At 34.6% G+C, this 17,917-nt stretch overlaps 1 protein-coding gene across 1 annotated transcript in view; it reads right to left on the bottom strand.

Annotated features, from left to right (window-relative positions):
• LOC148947934 (deubiquitinase OTUD6B) overlaps positions 1-17,280 on the bottom strand; it is a 29,311-nt gene extending 12,031 nt beyond the window's left edge. Inside the window, exon 1 of the mRNA XM_089095147.1 lies at positions 17,182-17,280. Within this exon, the coding sequence (XP_088951273.1) occupies positions 17,182-17,239 (58 nt within the window). The 5' untranslated portion in view covers positions 17,240-17,280. The remainder of the gene's footprint in view (positions 1-17,181) is intronic.
• Between the last annotated feature and the right edge of the window lie 637 nt (positions 17,281-17,917).

Below are 17,917 nucleotides of genomic sequence, written 5' to 3' on the forward strand. Positions count from 1 at the left end.
AATGCATATCATTCAAATTCAATGGCCCTTTTTTGAGCAGCCTTTCTTAGAGAATTATGACAAAAAGTCAAAGTTTAGCATAAAGAGCAAGGTTTGAGGAAGGCACAGCCCCCCTCGTATACAAAATAATTTCTGTTTGTTTTAAGTTTTAATGTTGTTCATTACTTTCAGCTGAAATAACTAGTTTTTTTATTTAATTTCATGCATGGGGATGCCCTTTCATCAATCTTTGCTCTTAATGCTAAAGTCTCAAAGTTATTTAAAAATTCATACCATTCAAGTTTAACAGCCCTTTTGTTTGGGCAGTCTTCCTTAAAAAATTTATAAAAAGCCAAACTTTTGTGTGAAGAGTGAGGGTTGAGGAAGGGGCAGCCCCATCATACATGGAGTAATTTCTGTTTTTAAGTTTTGATGATGCTCCTTACTTTCTGATGAAAAACTTTTTTTTATAACATTATTTCTGACTGCTTTTCAAATGAAATCCCCTTCCCTTCCCAGTGTAAAATTTTACCCAGAAACTCTCCATCCCACAAAAAATTCTACTCATGGAAAAATCCCTCTGTAGAAAATGCCACCAAAATTTCTGCATAATGTCCAATATCAAAAACTATGTGTGAACAATTGCCAAATTGCATAGCTTACAGCTTTTGCTCCAGGGACTATGCAGGGTCATGTCATCCCCACAGGCATAGTTATTGGACCTTTCAACTATGCCAAATCAAATAGTTATCTCAAGATTTCAATCAGAGGTCTTTGGGTAAAAAAGGGCACGGAAGGGGGGCTAGTTGATCTTGAATCTTTTTGAACACTAAATAGGCACAAGAACTTTTTATTTCCAATCAAATGAGCCCTCTCTCAATCTTATTGGATGACAGCATCACTTTGATAACCCCTGGGAAAAACAAACAAATAAACATGCATCTGTGAACTTTCTTCAAGCAAACAAATTCAAAATTGTATATTTTTGTATATAGGAGCTAGAAACCCCTGCATTAGGGTTCTCTGATTTGCTGAATCTGACGGTGTGATGTCCATTAAGATCACTTGATGTTTTGGGGGTATTTCCCCCTTTTTCAAATATCAGGCAAATTTTCTTAGGCTTGTAGCTCTTGATGGGTAACATTAAACTTAATAAACTTTATAGGCCTATGTTTAGAGTAAACATAAAAATCTATTTCTTTTTATGTATTCATTGTTTTCAAGATTCAGTTTTTAGGGTTTTGGTTACTATTTAGCTGAGTTGCTCCTTGCTCACAGTTCATTACCATGAATTGTTTGACAAACAGCTCCTTGGTTCTACTACTCAAGCAAAGAGCCTCTGTCTGTTTAAGCAGATTCCAATCAGTCTTGAAAGGGGGTGATTTGTATTGCCCTGTCAACTGGGTTGGAGAGAATGTTTCATAATTTGAACATGCTGACTAATGCAGATGCTAAGACAAACTTGAACAGGCAAATCATTTGAATGAAAATGAATGCCCCAGATTTTGAGAACAAGACAGCTACAACTAAGTATTTTCCATGATGGTTATAGGCATTCTAACTCAAAAGGAAACTATATTGTCCTAAAATCACATTGCTCTATAGGCAACTGAAATTTGTTATAGGGACATTTGAGAGACATTTGAACAAACAACTATTCTTGTATTTAACCTACAAATTGCACCCTGAGGCCTATTAAGATCTTGGATGACTGTAGACTAATGATATTTTATGTCTCAAAAGAAGGAGTATATTTTCAGAAAGAGTACAAATGGATCCAAGCAGCAGTGAAAAAGAGTGGCTTTTCTAAGCTCTGGAAGTTACTGCCCTATGTCAATGAAACTTTCAGGAGTCAATGCTAGATTGCCAGGTTTAGGTGGATCAGTTTGTCAAGTATGTTGTCCAACCACACGGCATTGTGCATCACCAAGTCAGAAGTAGCACTGAAGTCAATGAGCACTTGGGCAGTCTCTTGCTGACGATCTGGCATTTCCGGGGTTGAAATATTGGGAAGCATGAAAAGGGTAGGCTACTCCACAAATCTACGAGGTCAAAAACCAATAACCAGAGGTTTAAAATACCGGCTTTTTTAGTGAAACCCTTCTCAGCCCCTTTAGCAACCAAGTAAAGAGTAAACCAAAAACAATTGGGTAAAAAAATTGTCCAGTGAGAGAAATTTCTGCTGAGAGCTGATTCAGAAACAGTAGATATTACTTCAATTAATCTTAAAAGAGTCCAAATCCCCTCCAAGATACTTATATCTTGAGTGCTCATATTTATCTCCTCTTTTTTTTATCTCAGGTTCAATGTGCTCATAGACTGAATTAGGGTAAAAATTTGAATTGATTCAATAGCTCAAAGACAAGAAGCTTTATAAGCTTCTTCTTTGCATATAACTCCTTCACCTTTGCCTATAACTCTAGTGATTGGGTCTCATTCACTCGCGCATGCCACACCTGGATCTCATGGTCCCTTAACCTCTCCCTGACCCTACTTGCAACTTCTCCTTCCTTTAATCCAATCCCCAGCCCACCATATCATAGCTCTGAAAATCCACAACCATCCAATATTCTTCTTTATTTGAGATGGCCATGTATCACTCATTGGGATCCTCAGAGCTTCTAAATATGCTGCTTTTTTTATCCTTACTCTGGTCGTACTCAGGATTTTCTCCCATAATCTTATCATCCCTACTAGCCTATCACTTCTTAAAGAAATCAAACCTAGATCTCCTCTCAATACTAAACTATTTGTTGAAGAATGTAGACCTAAACTATTTTAAAACACTAAAGCTGAATCTCCTCCATCCTCTCACCAGCTATGTATCCCCACACTTCAGATCCATAATGCATAGCCAATTCAATCTTTACCTGAAATATCTGCTTATGCATCTTCAGGTTCTGTATGTTTGCCAGTTGGCTAACAGTCACCACATAGGCGCAGGACTTTCCTTTAGCACGACTTAGCTTCAGTTACTTTCCAGACTTACCATATGACAAATACTTACATCCTAAATATGTTAACTCATCCCTACTTTCTAAATTTATTCCCTCCCATTTTACTCTATCCCTACTTGTAATCTTATCCCCTTTTCTAAAAACCATAACTACCAACGTCTTTACATTCAGGCTTAGTTGTTTCCTATCTATATAATCCTTAGTTCTATCCAACAAGAACTGTAAATCCTCTCTAGACTTCACTACTAGTGCCAGGTCATCTGTGAACATCAGCATACATAGTTCACAGATATCTAATGACACCATTGGGGCTCCTTGCTTCCTAAGAAAATCTGGCAAATCATTAATAAACAACAAAAATAGCCATGGAGACAGGGGGCAACCTTGTTTAACCCCCCCCCCTTTCTAGAACCCCCTTATATGAAATATATAGAAATTTCAGCAAGGTGAAAGACAATGAACAAATTTTAGATGTGTATTTAATGTAAAATTTTAGAATACATGCTTCCAGGTGTTTTCTTTTTTGTGATTTTGCATGTCTATGGAACCTTCTTTTTGGTTGATTGTGTTTGGTCTAGGTGATAGGATAGGTAAGTAGGGACAATACCTTGTTCAGGTACGTATCTGTGTAATTATTAAAGTAGGAAAACAATTTTGCTTCTCATCAAATAATTAGCTTACCTTTAACACATTATAGAGCTCACTTTGCTTTTTAATTAGGAAGAACTATTACACTGCCTGTGAAAGATCAGGTAAAGCAAACCTGACACAGTCATGTGACATTATAACTAAACTTCTGAAAACCATCGGATGTTTATCTTGATCAGGCAAAATCTTAACCCTTCTTAATTAAATACTTACCCTTCTGATATGTTAGTTATCTGCCTAGTTGGATAATATAAGACAGACTAGGACAAAATATTATCCATCTAGTTAAATGTTTATGCTATGCCTAAGTAAAATAATTCTTTGGCTAGCTGGACATTAAAACCAATTTGCTTAGAAAATTTACTTATCTGCCAAGTTGGAAATATATCAGGAATAAAATAAAGCATTATCCACCTAGTTGGATGTTTATGCTACACCTAAGCAAAATAATTATCTAGCTAGTTGAATATTACCACAAAATTAATTAGAGAATTTACTTACCAGCCTAGTTGGCTAATATAAGACATGCTAGGACAAAGTAGCCTATTATTGGTACTTCTGTATTATATAATGTTAAAAATACGGTTTTGGTCTTCATATGTAAGGTGATTGTATACAAATTAATATTTGTTACTCTAGTATTATACTAAAATACATTTTTTTTTGTAAAAACAAATGATTTTATATTAAAAATTGTCTATTTTAAATTAGGTTAAAAGACTTCTTTTTGGGAAAGACTACTTTTCTTTGGCATTCTGGAAAAATAAAGGTGGGTTTTTGGACCACTCCTATTTTACCACAACATAATGCAATGTGAAGGTAGGGTAGTAACAAGAGCCCCACCTTCCTGGTGAAATTTCCACCAATAATTTGTGAGCATAAATTAAAAATGTGGCATCGGTTTTGACAAGCAATTGAAAATAAAACAATCTATTTAACATTTGTGATTTACAGAATAAATATCAAGCAATAAAAGTTACATTTTTAGAATCAGAAGAGAATCAGCTTTCTGTTAATATGTGAATAAAACTGAAACACTGAAAGGATATATACATCAAAATGGAATAATTGGTATTTCTAAAAAGAGGTCTTTGTAAGTAAGTCAATAGAGTAATAATTTCAAGTGTTTTATCTTGAATAATTTTAACCATATTGATCCCAGTATAACCATATTGATCCATAGATTAGATTTTTAGCTATTTATTGATATATACAATACTTCTTGATTCCTCTTTGGTAACAAGGTGTGAGGGTTTTGGTTTTACATAGTTTTGCTCAATTAGATACTGGTTTTTTACCCTACAAGGTTTCTAAATACAGCAATTTCCTTTAATTTGGGCCATTAAACAGCTCTCTATGATGTTCTAGTGCCCCACTAATCAGGGGCAGATCCAGAATTTTTTAAGGGGGGGGGGGTGCAAAATAGGTTGATCTGATAAGCTTGCATCAGGAGCAAGTTTAATCAATGCAAACTTACATTAATTAAGTAAACTATACTACTTTAGACTACGTTAGGGGGGGGATGTGCCTCTCCCCTGGATCTGCCATTGTCACTTGTGGTGGAAGAAAAAGACAAAAAAATGCCATATATACAGAATATTGTAGGCTAGTTCAAGCAAGCTATCCTGTTTTTTAAGTCAATAGACAATATACAATTCTAGGCTACTCTTGTCTTCAAGCAGATGAACTGGAGATCACAGGGAATTTCAACAAGAAATGAAAAAGAGGAAAAATATACTTTCATTGAGCAAATTCAGATCAAAAATACTAGTTCACATGACTAAAAGACTCCTTTAGTAAAATTCTACTTTAGCAACTTTTGGTTATCTTAGAAAGGGGTTAGGTTAGGAAAATGAAACTTTCAGGGATGGGTCTACAGGCAAAAGTTTGTCCTGGGAAGGTATTTTGAGGTACCTACTTCCACTCCTACTCCCTCTAGAGGGTCCTGACCTTTGATGACCTTTGAAAATCTTTGTGTTATAAAAGTGAAACTTTGCAAAATAGATCTTCTGCTTAAATGAAGTACAACAAAATTGTTTTTAGCTTCACAGCTTTGCTCAATCCCAGTTTATAAAGTTTTAAAGATATGCAAATATATTTGCTAAATTTTGAAAAAAAAAACATTCATATGGCTTAAAACTCTACTCAAATGACAGGAATTGCGTTTACAGAACTAAACCTAAAGAAAAAGAAACTGATCATTGAAAATAAAGCTAAAAATGCTGTTTTGTCACAACTTCAATAGATATAGATCTGTCTTTTAGGCAAATTTCAGGACCATCTAGAGGTAGAAACGATAGAGGTGAAGACTTCTAAACACCTTCCTGGGACAAACTTTAGCCTCTAGGCCCATCCCTGAAAGCTTTATTTTCATAACCTAACTCCTTTCAAAGATAGCCTAGTGAAAAGTAGGCTAGCTAAACTAGAATTTTACCCAAGACTCATCAAGCTCACATCCTCATGAAGATTGGCCCTAAGTATTGGCCGGGTATGGCGTTTTTATAGAAGGCGTTGTCGTAGAAACTTCAAAACAGGCTCATTAGACTGGAAATTCAAAGGGCTAGTACACTTTTTAATAGTCGAAAGTGATTGGAGGGCAACTAGCCTCCTCCCCCCATGCCCATCATTCCCCCAAACACATCCAATCAAAAATCTTAAATAGCCATTTTGTTCAGCATAGTTGATTTCCAAATAGAAATTATGTTTTTGAGGAGGACACTCCCTCAGAGCCCTCAGGGCAAGGGTTGTAAGTTATGCCCTGGGGGCATATAAGGTTTTTATAAAACGCGTTGTCATAGAAACTTGAAAATAGGCCCATTCGATTGGAAATTCAAAGGGCTAATGTCCTTTTTAATAGTCAAAAGTGATTGGAGGGCAACTAGCCCCCCCCCGTCATTCCCCCAAACACATCCAATCAAAATTTTGAGATAGCCATTTTGTTCAGCGTATTTGTTTTCCAGATAGAAAATATATTTTTGAGGAGGACACTCCCTCACAACCCCCAGGGCAAGGATTTTAAGTTATGGCCTGGGGGCATATAAGGTTTTTATAGAAGGCGTTGTTGTAGAAACTTCAAAACAGGCTCATTCAAATGGAAATTTAGAGTGCTAGTGCCCTTTTTAATAGTCAAAAGTGATTGGAGGGCAACTAGCCCCCCCTCCCCCATGCCCATCATTCCCCCAAACACATCCAATCAAAATTTTGAGATAGCCATTTTGTTCAGCATACTTGATTTCCAGATAAAAAATATGTTTTTGAGGAGAACACTCCCCCACAACCATCAGGGCAAGTGTTTCAAGTTATGCCCAGGAGGCATATAAGGTTCTTATTGAAGGAGTTGTTGTAGAAACTTCAAAACAGGCTTATTCAATTGGAAATTCAAAGGGATAGTACCCTTTTTAATAGTCAAAAGTGATTGGAGGGCAACTAGCTTCCCTCCCATACCCATTATTCCCCTAAACACATCCAATCAAACTTTTGAGATAGCCATTTTGTTCAGTGTAGTTGATTTCCAGATAGAAAATATATGAGGAGGACACCCCCCCCCCCCAAACCACAGGGCAAGGGTTTTAAATTATGCCCTGGGGGCATACAAGGTTTTTATAGAAGGTGTTGTTGTAGAAACTTCAAAAAAGGCTCATTCAAAATGTGTTTGAGGAGGACACTCCCCCACAGCCCTCAGACACTCCCCCTCCCAACCCTCAGGACAAGGGTTTCAAGTTATGCCCTGGGGGCATATAAGGTTTTTAAAGAAGGCATTGTTGTAGAAACTTCAAAAAAACTCATTCAATTGGAAATTCAAAGGGCTAGTGCCCTTTTTAATAGTTGAAAGTGATTTGAGGGCAACTAGACCCCCCCCACACCCATCCTTCCCCCAAACACATCCAATAAAAATTTTGAGATAGCTATTTTGTTCAGCATAGTTGATTTCCAGATAGAAAACATACTTTTCAGGAGGACACTCCTGTGTTTTCCTTAAAAATATGGACAACTCCATTAAACAAAAAAAGAGCAAAAACAAAATCAAATAATCTACCAAGGATGAAACTACCACAAATCAGCATCAATAAATAAATGAAACCCAAAATGAACAGAAATTACAATAAATAACCAAGTCAAACTCAAAACAAGCAGAAATTAACATAAGTTGCGTGCAAAACCCCTATGCCTTCCTAAGGCCAGAACATCATTACCTTAAATTACCTTAAATCGCAGCTTGGAGCAAATTTAAGGATTTTCCATCCTTGTAATGCTTGGTGATGACATCTAATGTTTTTTTTTTGTTTGTCGTGATTCGCTTGCTACATTTGGGTTGTAGACTCAGCAGCTTCCCAGGTGTAGAGGAACTCCTGCTGTTGCCAATCTTTGTCAAGTCTTCGCTTGAAGGCAATCGTCGAGTCTGCAGACACCATATCTTCAGAGAGCTGATTCCACAAGTTGGTTATTTGTTGGCTGAAGAAATGGCTTCTCTCTTGGATAGAAGAGTGCTTCTTGAAAATTTTCATTGAATGTCCTCTTGTCAAAAGGTATTCTGGGGGAGCAAGGAGACCAGGAAGAGTATTTTTTGAAATGACTTTGTGGGTTAGAATCATGTTGCCTCACTTCCTCTGGTATGTGAGAGTAGGGAGCTTCATATGATGCAAATGCTCTTTGTATGGCACTTGTTTGATAATTTGCACTTTACTGAAAAAAATACAAATGAATTTGCATTGTCAGTTCAATATACATATACTGATATTTAGTAATCAAAATGTTAATATTATTTGATTTATTAAAGTTATAAAAGTAAAAACATTTGGTAAATTTCTACCAAATCATATTATTGAGTTAGGAATAAAGTGAATACACCATTCGATGCCTTTTTTTATGCTGATTACAAATATAGGCTAGTAATCATTTCTATCGGAAATGGATTTCCCTTATATATGCCAATTCAGGGTTAGGTTGTATAAATATATACCCTGAATTGGCATATATAGGGGGGGGGGGGGGAGCTAAAATTCATTTCCGATAGAAATGATTACTGTATTCGTAATCAGCATAAAAAAGGCATCGAATGGTATATTCACTTTATGCGTAAGTCAATAATATGATTTGGTAGAAATTTACCAAATATTTATTTTTTTTCAGTAAAGTGCAAATTTTGTTCTGGCCTTGGGAAGGCATAGGGGGTTTGCACCCAACTTATGTTAATTTCGGCTGGTTTGAGTTTGATTTAGTTATTTATTGTAATTTCTGTTCATTTTGGGTTTCATTTATTTAGGCCTATTGATGCTGATTTGTGATAGTTTCATGCTTGGTAGATTATTTGATTTTATTTTTGTTCTTTTTTTGTTTAATGGAGTTCTTTACTTTTCTTGGAAAAACTTAGGTAAAATTCTACTTTAGTTACTTTTGGCTATCTTGGAAAGGGGTTGGGTTAGGAAAATAAAACTTTCAGGGATGGATCTACATGCTAAGGTACGTCCCGGGACGGTACTTTGAAGTACGTACCTCCACTCCTCCCCCTCTATTTAATGGTAAATTATTGCACATTACTAGTTGTTTTAACTCATATTTCATCCTATATTACTATCATAATTATAAATCACTGCTTACCTTACACAACTTCAGCTTTTAACCTTGTTCATTAAAATATATTCCAAAATCCTATTTCAATCCTAAACCATTTAATTTCCTATCCTTGCTGACTATTTTATGGTATAATAAAACCAGGTTTGTTGTGATGTCAAGACTTTGCTTATCAGAAACCCTTACCCTTGAGGGTAGCAGGCACATGCCAAACACCTCTGTGTTGATAAGACCATTTAAACTGTATTAATTAGGGAAAGGATTTGACAAGAGAGACCAGTAAAAATAACCTAATCGTTTTTAAGGACAAATTATGTCATGGGAAGATGTTTTTGAAATCCCTCTTCCACCCAAACTCAAAATTTTCTAAAATTCTACTTTAGAAGCTTTTAAAGTATTTCTAAAGTACTAAAAGATAGAGTGCTAAAAACATCAGAATCAACTTCAGAGGAGACGTTATGTCACGGGAAGAGGTTTTTAAAATCCCCCTTCCCCCCAAACTCAAAATTTTCCAAATTTCTACTTTAGAAGCTTTTAAAATATTTCTAAAGCACTAATAGATAGAGTGCTAAAAACATCAGAATCAACTTCAGAGAACACGTTATATCACGGGAAGAGGTTATTGAAATCCCCCTTCCCCCCAAACTCAAAATTGTCCAAAATTCTACTTTAGAAGCTTTTTAAATATTTCTAAAGCACTAACAGATAGAGTGCTAAAAAAAGCAGAATCAACTTCAGAGGACAAATTATTTGAAGGGAAGATGTTTTTGAAATCCCCCTTCCCCCCAAACTCAAAATTTTCCAAAATTCTACTTAAGAAGCTTTTTTAATTATTTATAAAGCGCTAAGACATAGAACGCTACAAACACAAGAATCGACTTTAGAGGACAATTTATGTCATGGGAAGATGTTTTTGAAATCCCCCTTCCCCCCAAACTCAAAATTTTCCAAAATTCTACTTTAGAAGCTTTTAAAATATTTCTAAAGAACTAATAGATAGAGCACTACAAATATCAGAATCAACTTCAGAGGACAAATTATGTTACGGGAAGATGTTTTGGAATCCCCCTTCCCCCCAAACTCAAAATTTTCCAAAATTCTACTTTAGAGGCTTTTTAAATATTTCTAAAGCATTAATAGATAGAGTGCTAAAAACATCAGAATCGACTTCAGAGGACACGTTATATCACGGGAAGATGTTTTTAAAATCCCCCTTCCCCCCAAACTAAAAAATTTCAAAAATTGTACTTTAGAAGCTTTTTTAAATATTTCTAAAGCACTAATAGATAGAGCACTACAATTTTCAGAATCGACTTCAGAGGACACGTTATATCACGGGAAGAGGGTTTTAAAATCCCCCTTCCCCCCTAACTTAAAATTTTCCAAAATTTTATTTTAAAATTTTTTTAAATATTTCTAAAGCGCTAATAGACAGAGCGCTAGAAACATTGGACTCGACTTCAGGGGATACGTTATATCACGGGAAGAGTTTTTTAAAACCCCCTGCCCCCCTAACTCAAAAATTTCCAAAATTATACTTTAGAAGCTTTTTAAATATTTCTAAAGCACTAATAGATAGAGTGCTAAAAACATCAGAATCCACTTCAGAGGACATATTATATCACGGGAAGATGTTTTTAAAATCCCCCTTCCCCCCAAACTCAAAACTTTCCAAAATTTTACTTTAGAAGCTTTTTTAAATATTTCTAAAGCACTAATAGAGCGCTACAAGTTTCAGAATCGACTTCAGAGGACACGTTATATCACGGGAAGAGGGTTTTAAAATCCCCCTTCCCCCCTAACTCAAAATATTACAAAATTTTATTTTAAAAGCTTTTTAAATATTTCTAAAGCACTAATAGATATAGTGCTAAAACATTCAAAATCGACTTCAGATGACACGTTATATCACGGGAAGATGTTTTTAAAATCCCCCTTCCCCCCAAACTCAAAATTTTCCAAAATTCTACTTAAGAAACTTTTTTTAAAATTTCTAAAGCGCTAAGACATAGAACGCTACAAACAGCACAATCGACTTTAGAGGACAATTTGTGTCATGGGAAGATGTTTTTGAAATCCCCCTTCCCCCAAAACTCAAAATTTCCCAAAATTCTAGTTTAGAAGCTTTTCAAATATTTCTAAGGCACTAATAGATAGAGTGCTAAAAACATTAGAATCGACTTCAGAGGACATGTTATATCACGGGAAGAGGTTTTTAAAATCCCCCTTCCCCCCTAACTCAAAATTTTTCAAAATTTTATTTTAGAAGCTTTTTTAATATTTCTAAAGCACTAATAGATAGAGTGCTAAAAACATCAGAATCGACTTCAGAGGACACTTTATATCATGGGAAGAGGTTTTTAAAATCCCCCTTCCCCCCAAACTCAAAATTTTCCAAAATTCTACTTTAGAAGCTTTTTAAATATTTCTAAAGCACTAATAGATAGAGCGCTACAAATATAAAAATCGACTTCAGAGGACAAATTATGTTATGGGAAGATGTTTTTGAAATCCTCCTTCCCCACAAACTCAAAATTTCCCAAAATTCTACTTTAGAAGCTTTTCAAATATTTCTAAGGCACTAATAGACAGAGTGCTAAAAACATTAGAATCGACTTCAGAGGACATTTTATATCACGAGAAGAGGTTTTTAAAATCCCCCTTCCCCCCTAACTCAAAATTTTTAAAAATTTTATTTTAGAAGCTTTTTAGATATTTCTAAAGCACTAATAGATATAGTGCTAAAAAAATCAGAATCGACTTCAGAGGACACGTTATATCATGGGAAGAGGTTTTTAAAATCCCCCTTCCCCCCAGAGTGAAAATTTTACAAAATTCTACTTTAGAAGCTTTTTAAATATTTCTAAAGCACTAATAGATAGAGCGCTACAAATATAAAAATCGACTTCAGAGGACAAATTATGTTATGGGAAGATGTTTTTGAAATCCTCCTTCCCCACAAACTCAAAATTTCCCAAAATTCTAATTTAGAAGCTTTTCAAATATTTCTAAGGCACTAATAGATAGAGCGCTACAAATATACGAATCGACTTCAGAGGACAAATTATGTGATGGGAAGATGTTTTTTAAATCCTCCTTCCCCCCAAACTCAAAATTTTCCAAAATTCTACATTAGAAGCTTTTTAAATATTTCTAAAGCACTAATAGATAGAGTGCTAAAAACATAAGAATCGACTTCAGAGGACATGTTATATCACGGTAAGATGTTCTGTAAATCCTCCTTCCCCCCAAACTCAAAATTTTCCAAAATTCTACTTTAGAAGCTTATTAAATATTTGTAAAGCGCTAAGACATAGAGCGCTACAAACATCAGAATCGACTTTAGAGGACAATTTATGTCACGGGAAGATCTTTTTGAAATCCCCCTTCCCCCCAAACTCAAAATATTCCAAAATTGTTATTTTATAAACTTTTTTAAATATCTATAAAGTGCTAAGACATAGAGCGTTACAAACATCAGAATCAACTTCAGGGGACAATTTATGTCATGGGACGATGTTTTTGAAATCCCCCTTCCCCCGAAACTCAAAATTTTCCAAAATTGTTACTTTAGAAACTTGTTTAAATATTTCTAAAGCGCTAAGACATAGAGCATTACAAACATCAGAATCAACTTCAGAAGACAATTTATGTCATGGGAAGATATTTTTGAAATCCCCCCAAATTCAAAATTTTCCAAAATTCTACTTTAGAAGCTTTTAAAATATTTCTAAACCACTAATAGATAGAGCGCTACAAATATAAGAATCGACTTCTGAGGACAACTTTTGTTATGGAAAGATGTTTTTGAAATCCCCCTTCCCCCCAAAACTCAAATTTGTCCAAAATTTTACTTTAAAAGCTTTTTAAATATTTCTAAAGCACTAATAGATAGAGCTCTAAAACCATCAGAATTGACTTCAGAGGACACGTTATATCACGGGAAGAGGTTTTTTAAATCCCCCTTCCCCCCAAACTCAAAATTTTCCAAAATTCTACTTCAGAAGCTTTTTAAATATTTCTAAAGCATTAATAGATAGAGTGCTTAAAACATCAGAATCAACTTCAGAGGACACATTATATCACGGGAAGATGTTTTTTAAATCCCCCTTCTCCCCAAACTCAAAAATTTCCAAAATTATACTTTAGAAGTTTTTTTAAATATTTCTAAAGCACTAATAGATAGAGCGCTACAAGTTTCAGAATTGACTTCAGAGGACACGTTATATCACGGTAAGAGGGTTTTAAAATCCCCTTTCCCCCCTAGCTAAAAATTTTCCAAAATTTTATTTTAAAAGCTTTTTAAATATTTCTAAAGCACTAATAGATAGAGTGATAAAAACATCAGAATAGACTTCAGAGGACACATTATATCACGGGAAGATGTTTTTAATATCCCCCTTCCACCCAAACTCAAAATTTTCCAAAATTCTACTTTAGAAGCTTTTTTTAAAAGTTCTAAAGCGCTAAGACATAGAACGCTACAAACAGCAGAATCGACTTTAGAGGACAATTTGTGTCATGGGAAGATGTTTTTGAAATCCCCCTTCCCCCCAAACTCAAAATTTACCAAAATTCTACTTTAGAAGCTTTTCAAATATTTCTAAGGCACTAATAGATAGAGTGCTAAAAACATTAGAATCGACTTCAGAGGACATGTTATATCACGGGAAGAGGTTTTTAAAATCCCCCTTCTCCCCCAACTCAAAATTTTATTTTAGAAGCTTTTCAAATATTTCTAAAGCACTAATAGATAGAGCGCTACAAACATCAGAATCAACTTCAGAGGACACGTTATATCATGGGAAGAGGTTTTTAAAATCCCCCTTCCCCCAAACTCAAAATTTTCCAAAATTCTACTTTAGAAGCTTTTTAAATATTTCTAAAGCAATAATAGATAGAGCGCTACAAATATAAGAATCGACTTCAGAGGACAAATTATGTTATGGGAAGATGTTTTTGTAATCCTCCTTCCCCCCAAACTCAAAATTTTCCAAAATTCTACTTTAGAAGCTTTTTAAATATTTCTAAAGCACTAATAGATAGAGCGCTACAAATATACGAATCGACTTCAGAGGACAAATTATGTAATGGGAAGATGTTTTTGAAATCCCCCTTCCCCCCAAACTCAAAATTTTCCAAAATTCTACATTAGAAGCTTTTTAAATATTTCTAAAGCACTAATTGATAGAGTGCTAAAAACATCAGAATCGACTTCAGAGGACACGTTATTTCACGGAAAGAGGTTTTGAAAATCCCCCTTCCTCCCAAACTCAAAATTTTCCAAAATTCTACTTTAGAAGCTTATCAAATATTTGTAAAGCGCTAAGACATAGAGCGCTACGAACATCAGAATCGACTTTAGATGAAAATTTATGTCATGGGAAGATCTTTTTGAAATCCCCCTTCCCCCCAAACTCAAAATTTTCCAAAATTGTTACTTTAGAAACTTGTTTAAATATCTCTAAAGCGCTAAGACATAGAGCGTTACAAACATCAGAATCAACTTTAGGTGATAAATTATGTCATGGGAAGATCTTTTTGAAATCCCCCGTCCCCCCAAACTCCAAAATTTCCGAAATTGTTACTTTAGAAACTTGTTTAAATACTTCTAAAGCACTCAGACATAGAGCATTACAAACATCAGAATCAACTTTAGAAGACAATTTATGTCATGGGAAGATGTTTTTGAAATCCCCCCAAACTCAAAAATTTCCAAAATTCTACTTTAGAAGCTTTTTAAATATTTCTAAAGCACTAATAGATAGAGTGCTACAAATATAAGAATCAACTTCAGAGGACAAATTATGTTATGGGAATATGTTATTCAATTCCCCCTTCCCCCCACACTCAAAATTTTCCGAAATTATTCTTTAGAAGATTTTAAAATATTTATAAGGCACAAATAGATATGGCGCTACAAAAATCAGAATCTACTTCAAGGACACAGTATGTTATGGGAAGATGTTTCTGAAATGCCCCTTCCCCCCAAACTCAAAATTTTCCAAAAATCTACTTTAGAAGCTTTTTAAATATTTCTAAAGCACTAATAGATAGAGTGCTAAAAACATCAGAATCAACTTCAGAGGACACGTTATATCACGGGAAGAGGTTCTTAAAATCCTCCTTCCCCCCAAACTCAAAATTTTCCAAAATTCTACTTTAGAAGCTTTTCAAATATTTCTAAAGCACTAATAGATAGAGTGCTAAAAACATCAGAATCGACTTCAGAGGACACGTTATATCATGGGAAGAGGTTTTTAAAATCCTCCTTCCCCCAAACTCAAAATTTTCCAAAATTCTACTTTAGAAGCTTTTTTAAATATTTCTAAAGCGCTAAGACATAGAATGCTACAAACATCAGAATCGACTTTAGAGGACAATTCATGTCATGGGAAGATGTTTTTGAAATCCCCCTTCACCCCAAACTCAAAATTTTCCAGAATTCTACTTCAGATGCTATAGAACGCTAAAAACATCAGAATCGACTTTAGAAGACAATTTGTGTCATGGGAAGATGTTTTTGAAATCTTCCTTTCCCCCAAACTCAAAATTTTCCAAAGTTTTACAGAATAAGCTTTTTAAATATTTCTAAAGCACTAATAGATAGAGTGCTAAAAATATAAGAATCCACTTCAGACGACAAATTATGTTATAGTATATCTATTAGTGCTTTAGAAATATTTAAAAAGCTTCTAAAGTAGAATTTTGGAAAATTTTGAGTTTGGGGGGACGGGGGATTTCAAAAACATTTTCGCATGACAAAAATTGTCCTCTAAAGTCAATTCTGCTGTTTGTAGCGTTCTATGTCTTAGCGCTTTAGAAATATTTAAAAAAGCTTCTGAAGTAGAATTTTGGAAAATTTTGAGTTTGGGGGGAAGGGGGATTTCAAAAGCATATTCCCATAACATAATTTATTCTCTGAAGTCGATACTGGTTTTTGTAGCACTCTATGTATTAGTGCTTTAGAAATATGTAAAAAGCTTCTAAAGTAGAAATTTTGGAAAATTTTGAGTTTGGGGGGAAGGGGGATTTCAAAAACCTCGTCCTGTAATATAATATGTTCTCTGAAGTAGATTCTGATGTTTTTAGCACTCTATCTTTTAATGCTTTAGAAATAATTTAAAATCTTATAAAGTAAAATTTTGGAAAATTTTGAGTTTGGGGGGAAGGGGGATTTTAAAAACCTCTTCCCATGATATAACGTGTCCTCTGAAGTTGATTCTGATGTTTTTAGCACTCTATCTTTTAGTGCTTTAGAAATATTTTAAAAGCTTCTAAAGTAGAATTTTAGAAAATTTTGAGTTTGGGTGGAAGGGGGATTTCAAAAACATCTTCCTATGACATAATTTGTCCTCTAAAAACAATTTGGTTATTTTTACAAGTCTCTCTTGTCAAATCCTTTCCCTAATTAATACATTTTAAATGGTCTTATCAACACAGAGGTGTTTGGCATGTGTCTGCTACCCTCAAGGGTAAGGGTTTCTGATAAGCAAAGTCTCGACATCACAACAAACCTGGTTTTATTATACCATAAAAATAGTCAGCAAGGATAGGAAATTAAATGGTTTAGGATTGAAATAGAATTTTGGAATATATTTTAATGAACAAGGTTAAAAGCTGAAGTTGTGTAAGGTAAGCAGTGATTTATAATTATGATAGCAATATAGGATGAAATATGAGTTAAAACAACTAGTAATGTGCAGTAATTTAGCATTATATAGAGGGGGGAGGAGTGGAGGTAAGTACTTCAAAGTACCTTCCTATGACATACCTTAGCATGTACATCCATCCCTGAAAGTTTCATTTTCCTAACCCAACCCCTTTCCAAGATAGCCAAAAGTAACTAAAGTAGAATTTTACCAAAACTTATTTTGTACACAAATTTTTTTTAATTAGTTTAACAAAATGTCAATAGCCTATATAATCAAATTAAGGTAGGCCTTAATAGGTTTTAATAAAACCAGAACAAATAAAATCTGGATAGTTAATTTTAGTATTTGTCTGGAACCCTTTTTTAAGCTACCTTGAAGAGTCTTTTTCTCTTGGCGATGTCTAGAAAGCAATTCATCATCTTCATCCATAGCTAGTCTATTTCGTGTTGACTGGTTTTATAAGGTTTAAATCATCCGCGGAAATAAAATACAGGATTGCCAATAAATATAATTTCCAAACGCATAAAAATACAAATCTTGATTGGAAAATCTCTTTTCAAGGCAGGTGGCTTTATTTTGCTACCAAGAGCCAGTGGCGGATCCAGAGGGTGAAGGGATGCTCAACCCCTTAAAATTATCTAAAGTAGTGCAATTTACTTAATTAAAGCAAGTTTACGTTACTGAAACTTGCTCCTAACGCCAGTTTACCGGATCAACCTATTGTACCGGGAGTAAAACACGATATATTTGAAATACCAAAATAAAGTTCCTTCTTTAATTCGGACTCCTATAATTAAGCTAAATCTAGTTTCAAAAATGAAAAAGTCTTTAATCAGCAAAGAAAAGAAATTGCAGTCTTTGGATTTCGCTAAGACAGTGAGCAATAAGAAAAGTGCTACGCACAATATTTTTAAGGAAGTTTAAACGATAAGAACCGTGTGAACGCCTAAATCATCAAAAATATTTAAGACGTCTTATTGGACGAGGGTTCGCGTCCTTGGGGCCCGTGAGCCAATGGCAGGCAGTCCCTAGAGCGCAGGACGAAAGAACTGCGTTTGGGAGTGGGGTAAATGTGTTTTTTAATTTTTAATGTTAAGTTGGATCTAA

The sequence above is a fragment of the Artemia sp. Qi Xiang Cuo genome, chromosome 10, assembly GCF_049724085.1.
Source record: "Artemia sp. Qi Xiang Cuo chromosome 10, ASM4972408v1, whole genome shotgun sequence".
In the NCBI taxonomy this organism is placed as follows: domain Eukaryota; kingdom Metazoa; phylum Arthropoda; class Branchiopoda; order Anostraca; family Artemiidae; genus Artemia; species Artemia sp. Qi Xiang Cuo.